Here is a 16,093-nt window from a genome sequence, read left to right on the forward strand (position 1 = left end):
ACTGCAGAGTACCAATGAATACGTTGCTCTCGAAACTTCAGGACGCAAATATGAAGCAAATAAAAGCGTAGGTTTTGAACTTACGGGCCACACAGTGCAGGTCTACGAAGTGATAAATTCGAGGTGGAAAGAAACCGCATCTACAGGTGCCGCCATGTTGACTTTTCCGGCGCCGCCGTCTGCTCGCTTTGACTTGCCCAACGCATGCGCGCAGATGCTATGGGGACACCGAGCAGACGACGCGTCGTGGGTGGGGACATATTGAGCAGCGCTGGCAGAGGCCACATTACGGGACTTAAAGGCCAGGTGCCAGTGGTGCCATCTGATTTTAATTGTGCAAACCAGCTGCGGGAAATTGTCTATGATGTGAAAGTGTTTGCCTTTGTGAGTGTGTGCGATATGGCTTGTGAGTGAGCCCGAGTGAGTGTCGTTTGTTTTGCCGTCCTGTGCGATTACCGTCACTTATTAACAACTTTTCTCTAAGAGTGAAGTCATGCGGGTGTTGGAGATGCTTCGGGATGCAGCTCGGTGTCCAGCACTCGTTGGCAGCGAGTTGAGCCCTCTTGTTGGTTGTGCAGGGCCTGGAGCTGTACAACACAGCTGAGCTGGAGTACAAGCTGTGCGCCAAGCTTGAGTGTTTCGTGTGACACTTGTGGGCCCATTCCCTGGCTGCTATTGCTGCCGCTGCTGCGAAACAAAGAGAGAGGACGCGGGTCGGCACTTGGAGCCAAACTGCACAGCTTTCCTTTACGTTTTCCATGCGTTGAGTTGGCCGCACGCACTGTGGCAGTCTGTTCCGACGACACATCCTGTCGAGGATTCAGACGGGCCTTGCAGGAAGCATATGACCCTATGCTCTCGCTGGTAACCCCGGTTCCATTAGGAAAAGGCGGTGGCCGACCTTGGGACTGCATTTCGTGTTTGATGAAGTTGCACATAATTGTGTCATCATCCGAATGAAGGAGAATTTCCTGCAGAGCGAGCTGAAAAGAAAGTTTAGGTAACACTGTTGCAGCATTTTTTTCTCATTACTTCTCATTGTGTTATGCAGATCTCAGCTGTATATCTGTCTTCCTGCACAGCCAGTCTGTGGAAAATCACTGACCTAATCTGAAAATAATCATGGCTTCTGAATTTTATGATAACCAAGTGATGTCGCCATCTTGCTGTGAAAAAAAAAAAAAAAAAAAAAACGGGCCACAATTGTGCAAAAAATGTTCAAAGTATCTTCTAAGTAAGGGTGGGGTGTCAGCTCACTCCTGGTTTGAATAGAGACTTTTCATTTTGTCTACTTTCCTGGACACTTGTTTCACTCTGCAGGAACTTGGTATTTCGTGTACAGTGTGGTGCATGGCATAGCAAATGCTGCTAAATTGATGTCATAACTCTCTCCCCGTAGATAAGCAATTTAGCTTTTAAAGGACGGACAGTGTGCCAACACCGAGGCAGAGACACATTTCGAACCTGCCTATTTCTTTGTGGGTGCTCTTATGAAGCAGACATTTTTTTTTATGCCTGCATAATTGTTCCGTACAGATACTGCTTGTTTTTTTTTTGTGACAACACGTAAAGTAGACCATTTTAGTGCTATTTTATTTTAAAATTGTGAGGCATTAATTTTATTCCCGATACCCACCCTCGTGTTCGTGCATTATTTTTCATTTTTAGAGACAACGTTAGAAGTCCTTTTTCTTCTCTCAGTTGCTCCGTTTGATGCTGGCCATAATGAACATGCGACAGTTGATCAATGGATGCTTATACTTTTTGAAACAATTTCATTGCATAATGCAAAATCCAGTTCTGTGCATTCCTGTTGGTAGACTAATAACCATTCTCACTTACATGCTGAAGCACCAAGTTTTAATCTAAGTTGGCCTTCTAACCGAGAGAAGTTAGAATACTTAAGGCTAGCTCTTGATTTCTCACCCGAATCCAGGTGAGTTTTTGTGTACAAAACAGATTGCACTTGTTGTGGGGACAACAGTGCTAAAGAATATTTGCTCCTGAGCGTTCTAGTTTGTTTGTAGGTGCATTTGAGTGGTTGCTTTTGGGCTCTCTGTAGAGCACTGGTGGTGTGCTTTGCATTTGGTTGGTCGAAATTCAACGCTCGGAGCACAGTCATTTCAAAGTGCCACGCTTCAGCTCAGGGCACATTCTCAGTCTGTCCACCACATTTGGAGCACTATCAAGCCCCAGTGATATTCGGGCCACATAATTTCTCTGTGAGCCAGGGAACATCTTTTCCCCTTATCATTGAGGAGCCCCTGCACAACTTGAAGCAAGAGTCGGGGTATGCTAGAATGTACCAGAAGAGAGCAGGGCCTGTCTGGAAGTCATACTTGTTCAGACTGTCTGCTTGACGTCTTGGTGCCAATTGATGCCTGCTCACTCTGCGACGGTGCAGTGTCTAGAGCAGGAAGCGTACAATTATTGAGTGTGGCCGGATTACGTGGCCACTTCCGTGTGCTCCCGCGGTTGACTGTGGGCATTTTGTGAGAGTGAATCGTTTGACTTCCAGCACACAAAGCAGGCATTTCTGATGCTTCCAGTATTTCTCACCTTGTACCACCATTCACCCAATGTATTTGTGGCATAGACCACACTGTAGATGAACGCAGCAATGAGTAAGCCTTGCTTGCAATCAGTGTCTGGCTCCGTTGCATCTGGTGTCGAACAGATGGTGGCCGAAGTGTTGTTGTGTTTGGTTGTGCATTTCTGGGTTGTTTTTGCTCCCTCTAAGAAAAACCTGAAATGTGTACGAGTTGTTATGGGACCCTGTTGCTGAGTGTTGAATGAGATGATGAAAAAAAAAAAGTGAGTGGTATGCAGGAGGAGGTTAAAGGCCTCATTGTTTATGAGCATATATTCTAGTCAGTCCTTTACTAGTACTTACTTTGTAAGCAGAAGCTGCTTTTTGTTGACACTGGTGCACTTGCCTTGTAAATGACTGAACATGGTGCGAAACGCACTTCGCGCTCACCTCACATATTTTAATAGGGTTCCTGTCTTTGTTTGAGAATAATGTGCATTTATTTTATAGCTTTGCTTTTGTCCACCATAGCAGTGCAGTTAAGGGTACGTGGCTTGTGCCTAGGGATGCAGTGCACGGCTTCGCTTAACTGAACTTTCCTTTTTTTTCCCACCTGTTATAGAAAGCATTTTTTCTGTGTCTGTAGATACATGTCGCATTGTATATGTGCTGTATGCTTATGGTTCATGTTTAAACCACTTGCATTGAACAGGTGGGCTTGGGCAGTTTGGGAATGATATGACTCTGTCCTGGTACCATGGTAACCTTTATCTGGGTGCACATATTCCTATCTAAAGTAAAAAAGCTGCGTTTGTTTTTATGCTATTGAACATTTTCGGTTAGTCTAAAACTTAACGTAAAATTTGCAAGAGAAATTTACAAATAACTACAACGCCAGATGTCAGTTGCCTAAAAATTGCTGGTGTAAATTTTGCTCTACTTGATGTAGCGTTTTGACCCGGTAAAAAGTAACTAAGACATCAAGGCCCACACAGGTATCATTGTTTCAGGAGAAGGCATAACTGGTACCTTCTGTAGCTGGTACCTACTACTTGGATCTGACAGTCATTGAAAGCCTGGATTTAATACAGTGACTGAAAAAAAAGGCACAAAGTTGCGCATGAAGATTATTTTGAGGCGTTGAAAAGTCAAAATTGCCTCTGCAGATTGCTGCGCTGTTCATACAGCTTTTCTTCTGCTGCACCTAACATTAGACTAGTCAACTTTAGAACACTGTGATCAAACAGAACTGGAAGACTGATGCAACTGTGAGCTAAAAATAGTACATGTTGTTAGCAAGTGCATACAAGTTACGTATGAATAATCTGTGAGGCCCTTGCACATACCAGTCAGCTCTACCTCTATAATAAATCATCATGGCTTATTTTCTGGTGTATAACCCTTGAATAAGTTATAGCACTGCTACAAGCATGCATTGCACTGTGCTTTAACTGGCTTTTGTTGTTTTGGGTTGTACGAACAATTTACCTAGTGCCCCGTGAATGACAAAGAGGCAAAATTTATCTATTGTCAAAGCTATAAAATTTCTCATTGTTCACTGGGTCATCAAAAAATTCTCACACTTAAGAAAGTATACGTATTTGCTCGGCTCCCATTCTCAGTTGTGCATGCAACAGCGCATGATGCAGACATAATTACTAATAGACCATGCAAGCCGTTGTCACCACTGCAAGTTTTATACAGATGAAGTCCTTTAAGCTGACCATGCTAATGTGAGTGCCTGAAATCTTAAACCAACTGCAAAGTGTTTCCAATATTTGGGAGGAAAAAAAATAATGCTAATTGCATCTTGCATGCACAAATTAACAAAAAATAAATGTTATACACCAGAAAATATGGTATGTTAATTATAAAAGCAAGTTATTAACCAAATTTTTATACTAAAGTAAATAATTTCTGATTTTATATACATTAAATTAGCTTGCCATTAGTTGTTTCTGCATGTCGTGCACAACAAAAAGTCATCTTTAGGGTCAGTAAATTTGAAACACAATAGGTTTTTAAAAAAAATAAAGAACATGCTCAAAGGGTTTTCATACATAACCTTGGGACAGTTGATTGAACTGCGACCAATGTGCTACTCTTAATTTTTATTTACTTCACTATGAAAAAAAAAGCGCACTTCAGCATGTTGAGTTGCTTAAAATCGTTACAGGGCCGGTAACCAGAGACCACATTTCAAGAGTGAAAATTTTTTCGATCACACTGTTCAGATAGCTCTGTGTCACTTCTGCTGCCATAGTTTATCACTGAGGATTTCATAAGAATGGTGCTTGGAGTGAGCTTAGCTGTTTTTTGCAGTTTGCCATTTTGAGCTTTTCGTTGCCTGAACCTATCGTCCAGACTGTCTCTCAAAGTAGATGGCTTGTTTTCCCAAGTCCAATAAAGCGTTCCTTTGGGCTAGTTTGTAGACGTTGAGCAAAAGTTGGGGAACGTCGCGCCGCATAGGCGGTGCAAAAAAAAAAGAAAAAAAAACACTCGCGACAGGCACAGAAATCTTAACAACAACGGGTGGCCGCAAGCTAACAACTGCTAAATCTTTCGTGAAGCACCACCTGAGGCTGCCTTCAAAAGAAGGACGAGGAACAAGGGAAGGGATGAAAGTATGAACATGAGAAAAACCAAAATCAAAACATAACAGTGAAACAGCTTATCAGGAAGGGAGCTCACAGCAAGACCTTTGCCTGCTCAAACAGGCCTCGCATCCGCACTCTTCGCAATGTATGGTCCAATTCCCTGGCCCGCTAATCTGCCCACGAGCATAGCGGTGCTCTCTTTGTCTGGAGTTAAGGTATCTGCCCTAACACCAGACTGAGAGAGCACTGCAAAGAGTGCGGATGCTGGGCTCTGTTTCAGAAGATAAAGGTCTTGTTTCGCACGCAAAAAGAACAAAAGAGGGAAATACACTCAAACCTCATTATAACAAAGTCGCAACTGACACATAAATAACTTCGTTATATCTGAAAATTCGTTATAAGCGTATATTAGAACCACTGTATCTATTACCAAGGCTACTGTTCATTTACTTCGTTATAACCGATATTTCGTTATATCCGTGTTCGTTATATCGAGGTTTCAATGTAGTCGAAGCCTACAGCATGTTATAGGGAGAATTCGGTACATGCGTAAGCACTCCAACTTTATCGCAAAGCAAAGTGAAAATTGAATTCTTGAGTGACGCGTTCTGGCCCATGTGTAGACCTGTGTGCTGAGGCACGCCGCGAAGCGTTATGTGCACCCTTCCTGATAAACCATTTCACCTTTTGTGTTTCGATTTTGTTTTTGTTTTTTCATGTTCATACTTTCACTCCTTCGCTTGTTCTCCCTCCTTTTCTTGAGCACAGCTTCAGGTAGCGCTTCACAAAAGATTAAAGAGTCGTTAGTTTGCACCCATCAGTTCTTGTTGTGTTTTCTGTGGCTTGTGTGAGTGTTTTTTTTTCTGTACTGCCTATGCGCAGCGCAAAGTAACCCAACCTTCGTTCCCAATTCTAGTCCATGTTCTGTTGTTGACAGTATTCTCAGGGCAGCTTTTTACTTGGCTGTACTTATGGTGGAACGACAATCTCGCACGTATGCTTTCTCACGCTACTCAGGACACTCGTATATTTAAATTAAGGCGCATGCACATAAAAAAAAAAATGTGGAGCACATTGTGTTAAGTGCTTTCTGACTGCAGGGACACTTTTTTTATGTCGTGCAATTTATCGGGAAGGATGACATAAACACAGCAGAAACTAACCTGCCATGTAAATGCTTGCAAAAATTTGCAAAAAAGAAAAACAACACACCTCAGCGTAGAATATTTATTTATGTATAATAAAAAGTATACTCAGTCTAACCCTCTCCCTTCTGCTTTTTATTTTAAGCATGGTTTTCTGGTTTGAGTGAATAAGAATTGTTGTTTGTTGTTTTTTTTTCTTGAACTGCTGATAGCTAGTGTGCTACCATAATTGCCAATGTGCAACTGCATTGACTTGGTGCTACGGTAGAAACGACATCAAGTACAGAAGAGTTATTTGATGCTTGCTTATTAACTAATTCGTTACCTTGCTTTTGAGAAAGTTCAGAGACTTTACTAATATATGTGTTGAGTATTGACCTCTCATGCTCGATGGCACTGGCTATCTCGCTTTGGCGTATTCATCAATGACATGCATTGTCTTGCACACAGGCAAATGAAACTTTAAGCTTTGCCCGACTCTGCATGATGGTCTTGCTGCTTTAACTGAGAGGTATAAGTACTGATACTTTGAGAAAAGCTGCATTTTTTACCGAACACCTCCATTCAAAGTGAGCTTAGAACAACCTAAAGCAGCAGGTCTTGTCCTCAGTCAGCAAGCGTTTGTTAGATTTGTATTCGAGTGCAATAGTGTGCTTCTGTGTAAGACACAGGGGCTTGCACAAAAGAAACGATAGCCACTCAAATGCTGGTGAAGATTTTTCTATTGCATTTCTGTCTATCGAAGGTCATTTCATGTCCATTGGAGGACGGTAAATAAGAATTGCACGTTTTCTCTTCCTTCATTTTTGATGAAATATCTGCAAGTGGCTGCATTTGCGATGCTCAGTAGCTTTCCGTCAGGCTGGGTTGAAAGCAACAAGAACTGGTTCACGGTTTGACAGAATACTGTCTGGTGAGGGATGAACATTTCTTGTTGATGGCAAACAAACGCTAGCTGCACTTTGAACAAAAACAGTTTTATGACGTTCCGAGACCAGCGTTATAAAATCTTGAAACATCAAAATACCATTCTTGCTTTACTTGTGATGAGTGTTTGTTTGCTGTAAAGAACTTGTGAAACAGTGGAACAGGCATTGCCGGGGCTTGTTCAGCCGCCTTCTAAAGGTTGCAGACGACGTGGATGAGTTGTGGGAGTGTAAATATAAGTTACATTGCCTGTGGTAACATAGCTATTGCAATTTTCGGGCAGGCATGAGTAAAGTGAAATGCAGTGAACAAGTTTGCCAAAGCAACGTTATGCTGCACTAAAGCTCCTGTGTGAAATGGAAGTGTGCAAACAATTGAAGCTTGCACATTTGGTGAGATCTTGAATTGCACCACCACACAGACAGAGCTGTCCTCTTTTAAACTATCATCTGTGCGCTTCAAGATGTGTTCAGATATGAACTGGCCTGCAACTTGTTGAAGCTGACAGACCTGTTGTCTTCATCTAGCTACCATCTGCTGATTCATCATAGCCTGCTTTGAAGTTTTGGACCACCAAATTATCAACTTTTAGAGTTAAAAACAAACGTATTATACTGCAAGCTTTGTGAATGTTACATTTATGACATTTAAAAGGTTAATGACACCAAGAATCTGAACCACCTTGGAGTGTAACATAATGCAATTAAGAAATGCATGATGGTCACTCTCTAACACCTTCTGTGCACGGTGTATGTTTCTGGCCCTAATCTTAACTAGGCTGTCTAGTTCACGAGTAGCTGATAGAGTTATTTTGCACATCATTTCCAGATATGGCGTCACTTTTTAATGATATAAGCACTGCCCTTTGTTTCACCTTTAAGTGTTGTATAAAAAACAAGTATCATTCTGTAAAGAGATTAGTGCCACTCACCAAAATATTCCTGTAGGAAAGATTTTACTTGAGAAAAAAAGACACACTAGAAGTAAATCAGTCTTCTAAAGAGTGCAAAAAAAAGGACACAAGGGGTGAAAGCAACGACACAAGCACTCGCTAACGATTGAAAGTTTATTTTCACTCAACACATGAGCACGTATGTTGGTGCCTCTTGTGACCTTGTTTCAAAATTGAAAACTCATACAGAATCTTTCACTTGTCACTATCACGTGCTGCATCTACATAGGGCAGTTCTTTCTTAGACAGGGAAATAGGCGGCACACTGATACACTGGTGATCAATCTTCGCCATTTCTGCCACTTCTATTATTTATCGTGCTTTGTGGTCGGCATGAGTGTAGAGCACTACACATGTTAGAAATTTGCGAGTACGTCAACAACTTCGACAATTCATCGCCACGCGGCCCTGTAACCCCTCTGGGCATTATATGAATGTTCCCAAAGGCAACGCCCGGTCTGTCTCACATATCTGCTGCCATATGTCACAAGAAATGAATAAACAATAGATTCTTTGTGCTCTCCAAAGCGCACATGATGCTTAGTGGAACACTTCTGTTCCACTTTTCTTGATCTTCTGACATTGTACCTAGCCTCAACTTGGTGATGCATTGTGAAAGTTGTGGATGTACACCTGAATTTCAAAAATGTGCAGTGCTCTACACTCATGTCGACCACAAAACACGATAAATAATGGTGCATAAATGACCAAGGTAGATCACCAGTGTATCAGTGTGCTGTCTCTTGCCCCGTCTAAGAAAGAGCTGTCCTATCTAGGTGTAGAATGTGATAGCGACAGGAGAAATATTCGGTACGCGTTTTCAGTTTTGAGTGTGAACGATGCTTTTATCTTGTTAGCTGAGTAGTAGCTATCACTTTAGGATGTCGTGATTTGCGGAACTGGAGTGGCACAGGTGCGCAATTACTGTTATAAATATGTGTCCAAACAATACAAATTCAGCTGGAAGTTGGCGCTTGTATGTGTAGCATTATTTTCGTTCCTTGTTTCAGGAGTCTTTTTCACTAAAGAAGAAATCATGAATTACCAACCACCCCAAACGTGCACATTGCTAAGTTAAGGGAAGCAAAAGAACACTTTTTAACCGCATTGTGTATTGCCAAATTTCACATTGTATCATTTTTAAGTCTTGCATTTTAAAACAGAGCTAGCAGTTATGTAAGGGCAACTTTTGGTTAAGGCTGACCACAACTGAATGTATTGAGCCCTCATTTGTGTGTCTTTGCTTGTGCCTAAGTTTCTTGCGTTACAGCTTAACGTGGTTCAAATCTTCTACATTTGAGTTAAACATGCAGTAGATACAGCACTAGAATATATAGTTTGCTTGCCATTTTTACATATTTGCCTGTGCCCCCTGTTCTTGTCATGTCTTTTAGCATTGATGTCTGTGAGCATTCAAAGATTTTACATTTAAGGCAGAAAAACTCAAGCTGGGAAACATACATCTTATGATGTGACATGTGCCAATGGATTTCTGAACTTTGTCTTCATTTTTTCGAATGAACAAGATTCTAGCGACAATCATTATCTCACACAACTTGCACATAACAGAAAATTTCCACCCAAGCGCCAATGGAATGCTAAAGAAAACTTGGCAGAATGCTTGCAGGCAAGAAAAGGAATTTTGTGGCAGACTTTTGTGCATTGTTCGCTATATGAATGGCAGAAGAATTTTTGTTTCTTTGCATTGACTACTTGTTCTTGAAGAAATCCTGTATTTATAAATAGCTACACTCTGGAAATGCTTCGCATTACAGAAGATTAATTAGCATGTATTCAATTCTGTGGCATATTCAGTGTGTCTGATATTAACAATTTGTTATTTTATGAAGGTGTAGTGCTAACGAGTGTGGTACACTATCGGAGTTTGAACCTTCAGTTTACTATGTCATAACATGTGTCGTTGCATTTCTAGAAAGGGTTCATTCACTCGCGAGTCTTGCAGAATTTATTGAAGCATCATGCCCACTGATTTGTCTGCAGATTGTAGAGGTGCCACTTGGAGGTAAAAAAATATATGCAAAATTTGAAAAGGTTTCATTATGAAGGCTGGCTGTAGGTAAACTGCATTAGAGCTGCAGATACATATAAATGATATTGCACCTGCGACTTCACCTATGTTTTTATGGTGTTGTGATAGCGTTAATGCCTTTGCTGTTTTGTTTTTTTTCAGTAGCTTGGCTGCCATTTTGATTTGTGGGTAGTTTCTTAATGATGCACATTGACAGCTGACAGCAAGCCCAAGCTGCTCTTTTTGGCACATACAGCTTTCTGTTGAGTCTCAGAGGCATTATTGAATCATTGTTTTGGGTACAGTGTCAATCTTCCTCATGCGTAGGGAGGAAAAATAATCTGAGCATTAGCTGTTTTAATTCTATATATTATTAGTATACCTTGATGGTGGATATGTTAAGAAATTGTACTCTTCATGAGACATGTTGATTTCGAAGCAAAATCAGCTCATTTGCAGAATGTACACCCTATATGGATATATGGTGTCCATGCTGTTTTATTCCGTAGGAATGCAACTAGTGACAGAATGGCGAAAAGCGTACAAGCACCATCATGATTACGCTTATGACTTGTTGTTCAGTGCATGCAATGTAAGTGTACGTTATCTCAAAAATAACACTTTGATTAACAATTTTCTGAAATTGTATACACCATTCTCCATCTTGAAATTTGTCACTGGAAATGCGTAGGCCTCTAAAGCACGATTAGCCCTTTGCGGTCATGAGCCCTTACCCAAACTGCGGGTCCTTTGAGTCGGAAGCCTTTCTGCGCATTTTGGGCGTCGTGCGAGAAAAATGTTTACATACAAAAAACACATGTTAGCGGATTTATATGAGAATGGTTTCTCTCTACCCTTGGCTGTCAGCGGTACTTGAGCGTGTTATGGTAATGTCTGAAGCAGTCGCCAGGGTGTCTCCTTCCTGCCACCTTGCTATCACTGCATCAGCACAGTCCTTGCTGTTGCCATTCGCATTCTTGTATATCAAGTGTGGCACTAAAATGATGTCCTCTAAGGCACTAAGATCACCATCGGGCTCACGAAACTCGCGCACCACCCATATGGTGCCCGTGCATAAAATGTGGCCGTCCGGTCAGCAGTACATGCTACGAATTGCGGGCAAAAATTGTAAGTTCCATTGAAAAAGTGCTTATTTCAATTGGAGACAACAAAAACTGCAACATGAAATGAATAGCAATGCCGAGAGGTGGCGTAACCTGCCCAAATATGTGAGCTAGTGTGCACGTAGGGAGCCTCCCAACGTGTGACCGGAGCCGATAATTTCATATGGTGGCATGCCCCCGACACATGACCGCAAATTGTCAAGGTGCAAGGCTGTCTAGCTTTAACGATGAGGTCTCACTGTCCTCTTGAACCCTAGGTTATGTGTGATAGGACCACAACAATAGTGTATGTTGCATGCATTTGTACATAAAACCTGACTCCTGCAAATTTCTGTGCAACCTCACAGTGGTTGAATAATACCCAAAGCAACGAATAATTGCGGAGCGAATCAATCGAAGCCTCAGAATCAAAGTGCTGTGAGAATTACAGTAAACGCTGTAGCTCAAAGCTTGTCACTCACACGGTAAGCTTGTGGAACTGTTCATATAGAAGCCATGCAGGTCATGAGCATTCTCAGAATACCTTGACATATCTTATTGTAAATGTGGGGCAGCAATTATCTTGGCTGTACTGGCAGTAAAAACTTGAGGAGTGCCACACAGTACCTACACACTAAAAGAATAAAGCAGAGACACAGGAGTGCAGAATGCATGTAATATTATAGATAAATGCTTTTGCAAAGTTCATAGCTTTGGTGCTTCAGTGCCAGAGCTATGGGTAAACAACTGAAAATCAGAACCAGCGGCTCAGCATCACAGTATAAATATTCTCGGCAGTTTAAAATGTGTACCAGCGATAGCATAGGGCATGTTAGAAATTTTGGCAGGCAGTTTGTGAAAAGCATAGGCAAAAACTTCTTCACTTAAGAGAATGAAGTTCGGCATGTTATGTGAGTTTTAGCAGCTTGCAATGTTTACAATTGCTCTTGTAAAATGTTGTTCCTCTCATAGGATTGAAAAATTGGTGCCCAGTCCTTTTTTCTTTATTGCGATAGCAATTATATGGACATTCTCGGCAGGTTTTTGCCGTCACCATCGCTGTCATGTACTGTATGAAGTCCAACATATGTTCTACGTGCTAGTACTAAAAGCACACGTGTGCTGGTGATGAACGCAACTGAAGTGGAGGTGAAACGAGCCAGCCATCTCTGTCACACAAAGGGCACATGCGATAACATTGCCCTGCATTTGAGGCCTGCCATTGATGGCTCCTAAAGCAAAGAGGAAACGCCCTGCCCGTTTCTGTTGGGTGAAGGAGCCTGAACGGGTGCCGGTGGGGGGGGGGGGGGGTGCATCGCTCAAGCAGCAAATATAACGAACTTTGATCATAAGGGCGTGGTTGTGAGCACTGGCACGCACGCTATCGGGGCAGACGTCAGTAAATGGCTCGTGTAGGTGCTCTGCTCTCACTGCTTACTTCGCGGTGAGATGACAGACAGCACAAAAACCGCTTCGCTCCCGGGAGCAGCCGTATTACCTTAAACCAGCATTTTGTAGAGTTACGCGAGACTGGATCCAAAAGATTTAGTGCTAGCCGTACTTCGTAAAACATTACAGTTTGTCGCTGTCACATTCATTGGTTCACCTTTGCCGCGAAACTGTGACTTTTTTTTCGCAGCTGGGGGGTAGAACAGGTCGTGCTGAGGTTATTGTCTTCTAAAGGCAAATAATGAAAAGTTTCTCAAATTTACAGTAAGTCTTGGCTCTGACAAAGTGAAGAGTGTGGAAATATGAAAGAGTAAATTAACATCCCTTGGACTGTATAACGGCAATAAAAGGGAATCCTCAGAGGGATGTTTTTCCTGTGTAAACCAAGTGAATTTTTTTTTTCATGAAGCTTCTGCCACCTTGTGAGCTTCTGTAGAAATGATTTGCCTATATGTGCAACTCATCTGAACACTATTTGTGTATTGTGAGGCTGACAATCATAGTAGCTTAAGTTTTTCTCATTTTAGTTTGTTTAAATATCTTGCACTCCCAGCTGCATGCTCTGTGCATACTATACAATATTTTTAAATGACGTAGTTTCATTGAGAGTTGCACATTTTTTTATTTGTTTATGGTGAGGTCAGCCTGTTTATAACCGTCTATAATAACATTTTATCAAGTGTGGCAGGTCGATATCATGAAAATGCTCTAGTGTGTTGATGCAGTTTCTGACCGAAAAAGCAAACATTCAAGACCTTGGTGGCAGTGAGCTTCTTAAACAAAAATCCCTTGTGAAGTCTTTCAGTGTCTCACTTAATTGAAGATTGCGATATGTGCTCATTCTGACCATCATGTATATTGCCTTCTTGCTAGTTGATCAGGCAAGCTGCTTTCTTTTGCTTTGTTTTTGAACCACTATAGTTTTGCTGTGCACAGCATACTTGAGTGCATATTGTGTTTCTTGCGATAGAAGAAAACAAGAACCTGTGATCAAGAGCGTAGAAGTTTTCAGTGAGAGGTCTTGAAACTTTGTCTTTAACGCACTTTATGACTAAACTATTGAAAGCGTGAAGGGTAACAAGAATTGTCCCATAGCAACTATTGACATCTGTGGTCCCAACTTATGTCTTCTCCAAGTCTCCTGGATGTATCTGCAGGCAAAACAGTGCTAGAGTAAAATGAAGCCATTGTTTCTTTTTGCGCTCTTCATACTTAGCTTCATCTTATTACACCTAGCATGCTTGACCTCGATTAATTCCTTGGCATTCCTAACTCACAACAAACTGGTTCATTATGTCCCTACTGTTCGTGCGACCTGTCTCTTGCATGTCGTTGAATAGTTGCAACCTTAGAGCAAACCTTTGGTTGGAACAAGTGTGCTACCCCGACGGACCCCAATGGCACCTTGCATGCTCCACTTGTACTTTTCTTAATGAATATTGCACAAGGCCAAACTGCACGAACACCTACAAGTATAACATAGCAGTTTGTATTTACCCTCACATGCGAGACATCACAGACCGCTAGAGTGTCTTCTTACATAAAGGTGCGTGCTGTCTTGGTTACTTCCAGGTAAAGGTAACTGTCAGAAATGTGCCATTTACCTTTTCTGGTGGTGTCAGAATTGCCACCACCTGAAAGCTAACAGTGACAGAATCTGAAGCCAGAGCTTGAAGACCGCATGCCTGCCAGGCCATAATATTTTTTGTTGTGGCCATCCAAGGGAGGCCAACCGGCATGCGGCTCAGATTTCCCGCTGCTGATGTCATCCACATCAGCAGACCCAACTTGAGGACCAGGCTAGTCTTAGCGGAGCAGCAGAAGCAGTTAGGTAGATAACTAGTCAGATTCAACTGAGCACATTGTAGGAGCATGTAATACGTCTGCATGGTGGCCAGCGCTCATCTTTTGCCAAGCTCTAAGCTTTTGTCTCACTTGCATTGCAAAACTGGTCTTCCAACCACCTCGCTGTATTATTAGCCATACAAACAGGTAATGTTCATGTGTGCAGTAAAATTTGGTGTGCAAAGTATTCAGTCACTTTCTGTTGGATTCACTATAGCTCAACCAGCCATGGAAAATCAGTTTTTATAGAAAGTGGACGACACTTTAGGAGCAGTATCTTGAAAAGCAGAGGCTGAGCGTGGCCACAGTGCAGCGACGTGAAGGAATCAATCTTTTCTACAAGCATTTAGCAAAGGTATTTTTCGAGTATGTCTGTTGTCTATCCCATGTTCCCATATGTATTCAGGGAACAGGGCAGGATATTTTTTGGCAGTGTGTCGGTGTGTTTAATCCCCCGATGCATTTATGGTATGCCTCCTTCCCTTGAAAGAAAATGTTTCATGTGCTTGGCACTTCTGTTCAAGCCAGGCTTGACATGTTGATGGCTGTGCCTACAGGAATGCATACAGAAACAGGCACTGTCAAGTGACTTTTCGGAACGAACAAAAAGGCGTACAGCCATTAATGGGTTTCGTAATGGCTACACCTGTATTTTTCATCAGTGTCCATAATAGGACCTTGGAGAGTGCTTTATACAGTGAGACTAGCTGCACTCCTCAGTTAACCCATTGAAAAAAAGTGCATGTGAGAGCTCCATAGCAGTCTCGAGTGAATTTTTGGTTGAAAACGTTGCTTTGCCTGCTTCTGTGCAACATTTCTTGGAGGCAACAGTGAGCACCAGCTCTGTCCACTTGTTTAACAGTTCCTATATTAGATGGTGCAGTGCTGCCGTTATGTTACAGGACTAGTCTTTCAGAAAATGTCCTTACAGTCCATTGAGAAACAGCAAAAAACAAAGTTGGTGCTTTTGAGCTTGCTTTTGAGGTTCTGTGGTGCCCGCTTTTATGCCCTGTCTTTTGCTCTGTTGTTTTGTGTACATAGACTCTTGTGCACTTGAAGACAAGTATATTAACAATGTTTTCAAACACCATTGGCTTTTTTGTCTTTCTTGTTAAGTTGTCTCGGTGCCACGGTCTTAGTGAAATTGTGGCACTGGAGCAGCTGTTTCATTTACATTGTTGATGCCTCATACACGTCAAAACCACATAGGGGACCTAATTTGTGAGAATTCATTTCGTTTTTGCCTTTACGATTGGTCAGATTATTGCAGTGAATTGTTGCACAATATTGTCACATTGTAGGTGACAGCACAGAATTAGGTAAGCACTATTGCATGTGTGTCAACAGTTTATTAGGTGACCTGAGACTAATTAGCACAAAAGGAACAAAGGACCAGGTGAAGGAAACAGGCAGGACACACCGCTAAAAATGCTTCCTATAATCATCACTAATCTTTTACTCTTCAACCTACGCATCAGGGGCGTAGCCAGAAATTTTTTTCGGGGGGGGGGGGGGG

The 16,093-nt window shown here is 41.9% G+C and overlaps 1 protein-coding gene across 1 annotated transcript in view; it reads left to right on the plus strand.

Moving 5' to 3' along the window:
• The window catches only part of LOC119374677 (1-phosphatidylinositol 4,5-bisphosphate phosphodiesterase), a 137,677-nt gene extending 122,010 nt beyond the window's left edge, over positions 1 to 15,667 (plus strand). The window contains exon 30 of the mRNA XM_049410976.1: positions 579 to 15,667. Within this exon, the coding sequence (XP_049266933.1) occupies positions 579 to 647 (69 nt within the window). The 3' untranslated portion in view covers positions 648 to 15,667. The remainder of the gene's footprint in view (positions 1 to 578) is intronic.
• The last annotated feature ends 426 nt before the right edge of the window (positions 15,668 to 16,093 follow it).

Source organism: Rhipicephalus sanguineus, chromosome 11, assembly GCF_013339695.2.
Source record: "Rhipicephalus sanguineus isolate Rsan-2018 chromosome 11, BIME_Rsan_1.4, whole genome shotgun sequence".
In the NCBI taxonomy this organism is placed as follows: Eukaryota; Metazoa; Arthropoda; class Arachnida; order Ixodida; family Ixodidae; genus Rhipicephalus; species Rhipicephalus sanguineus.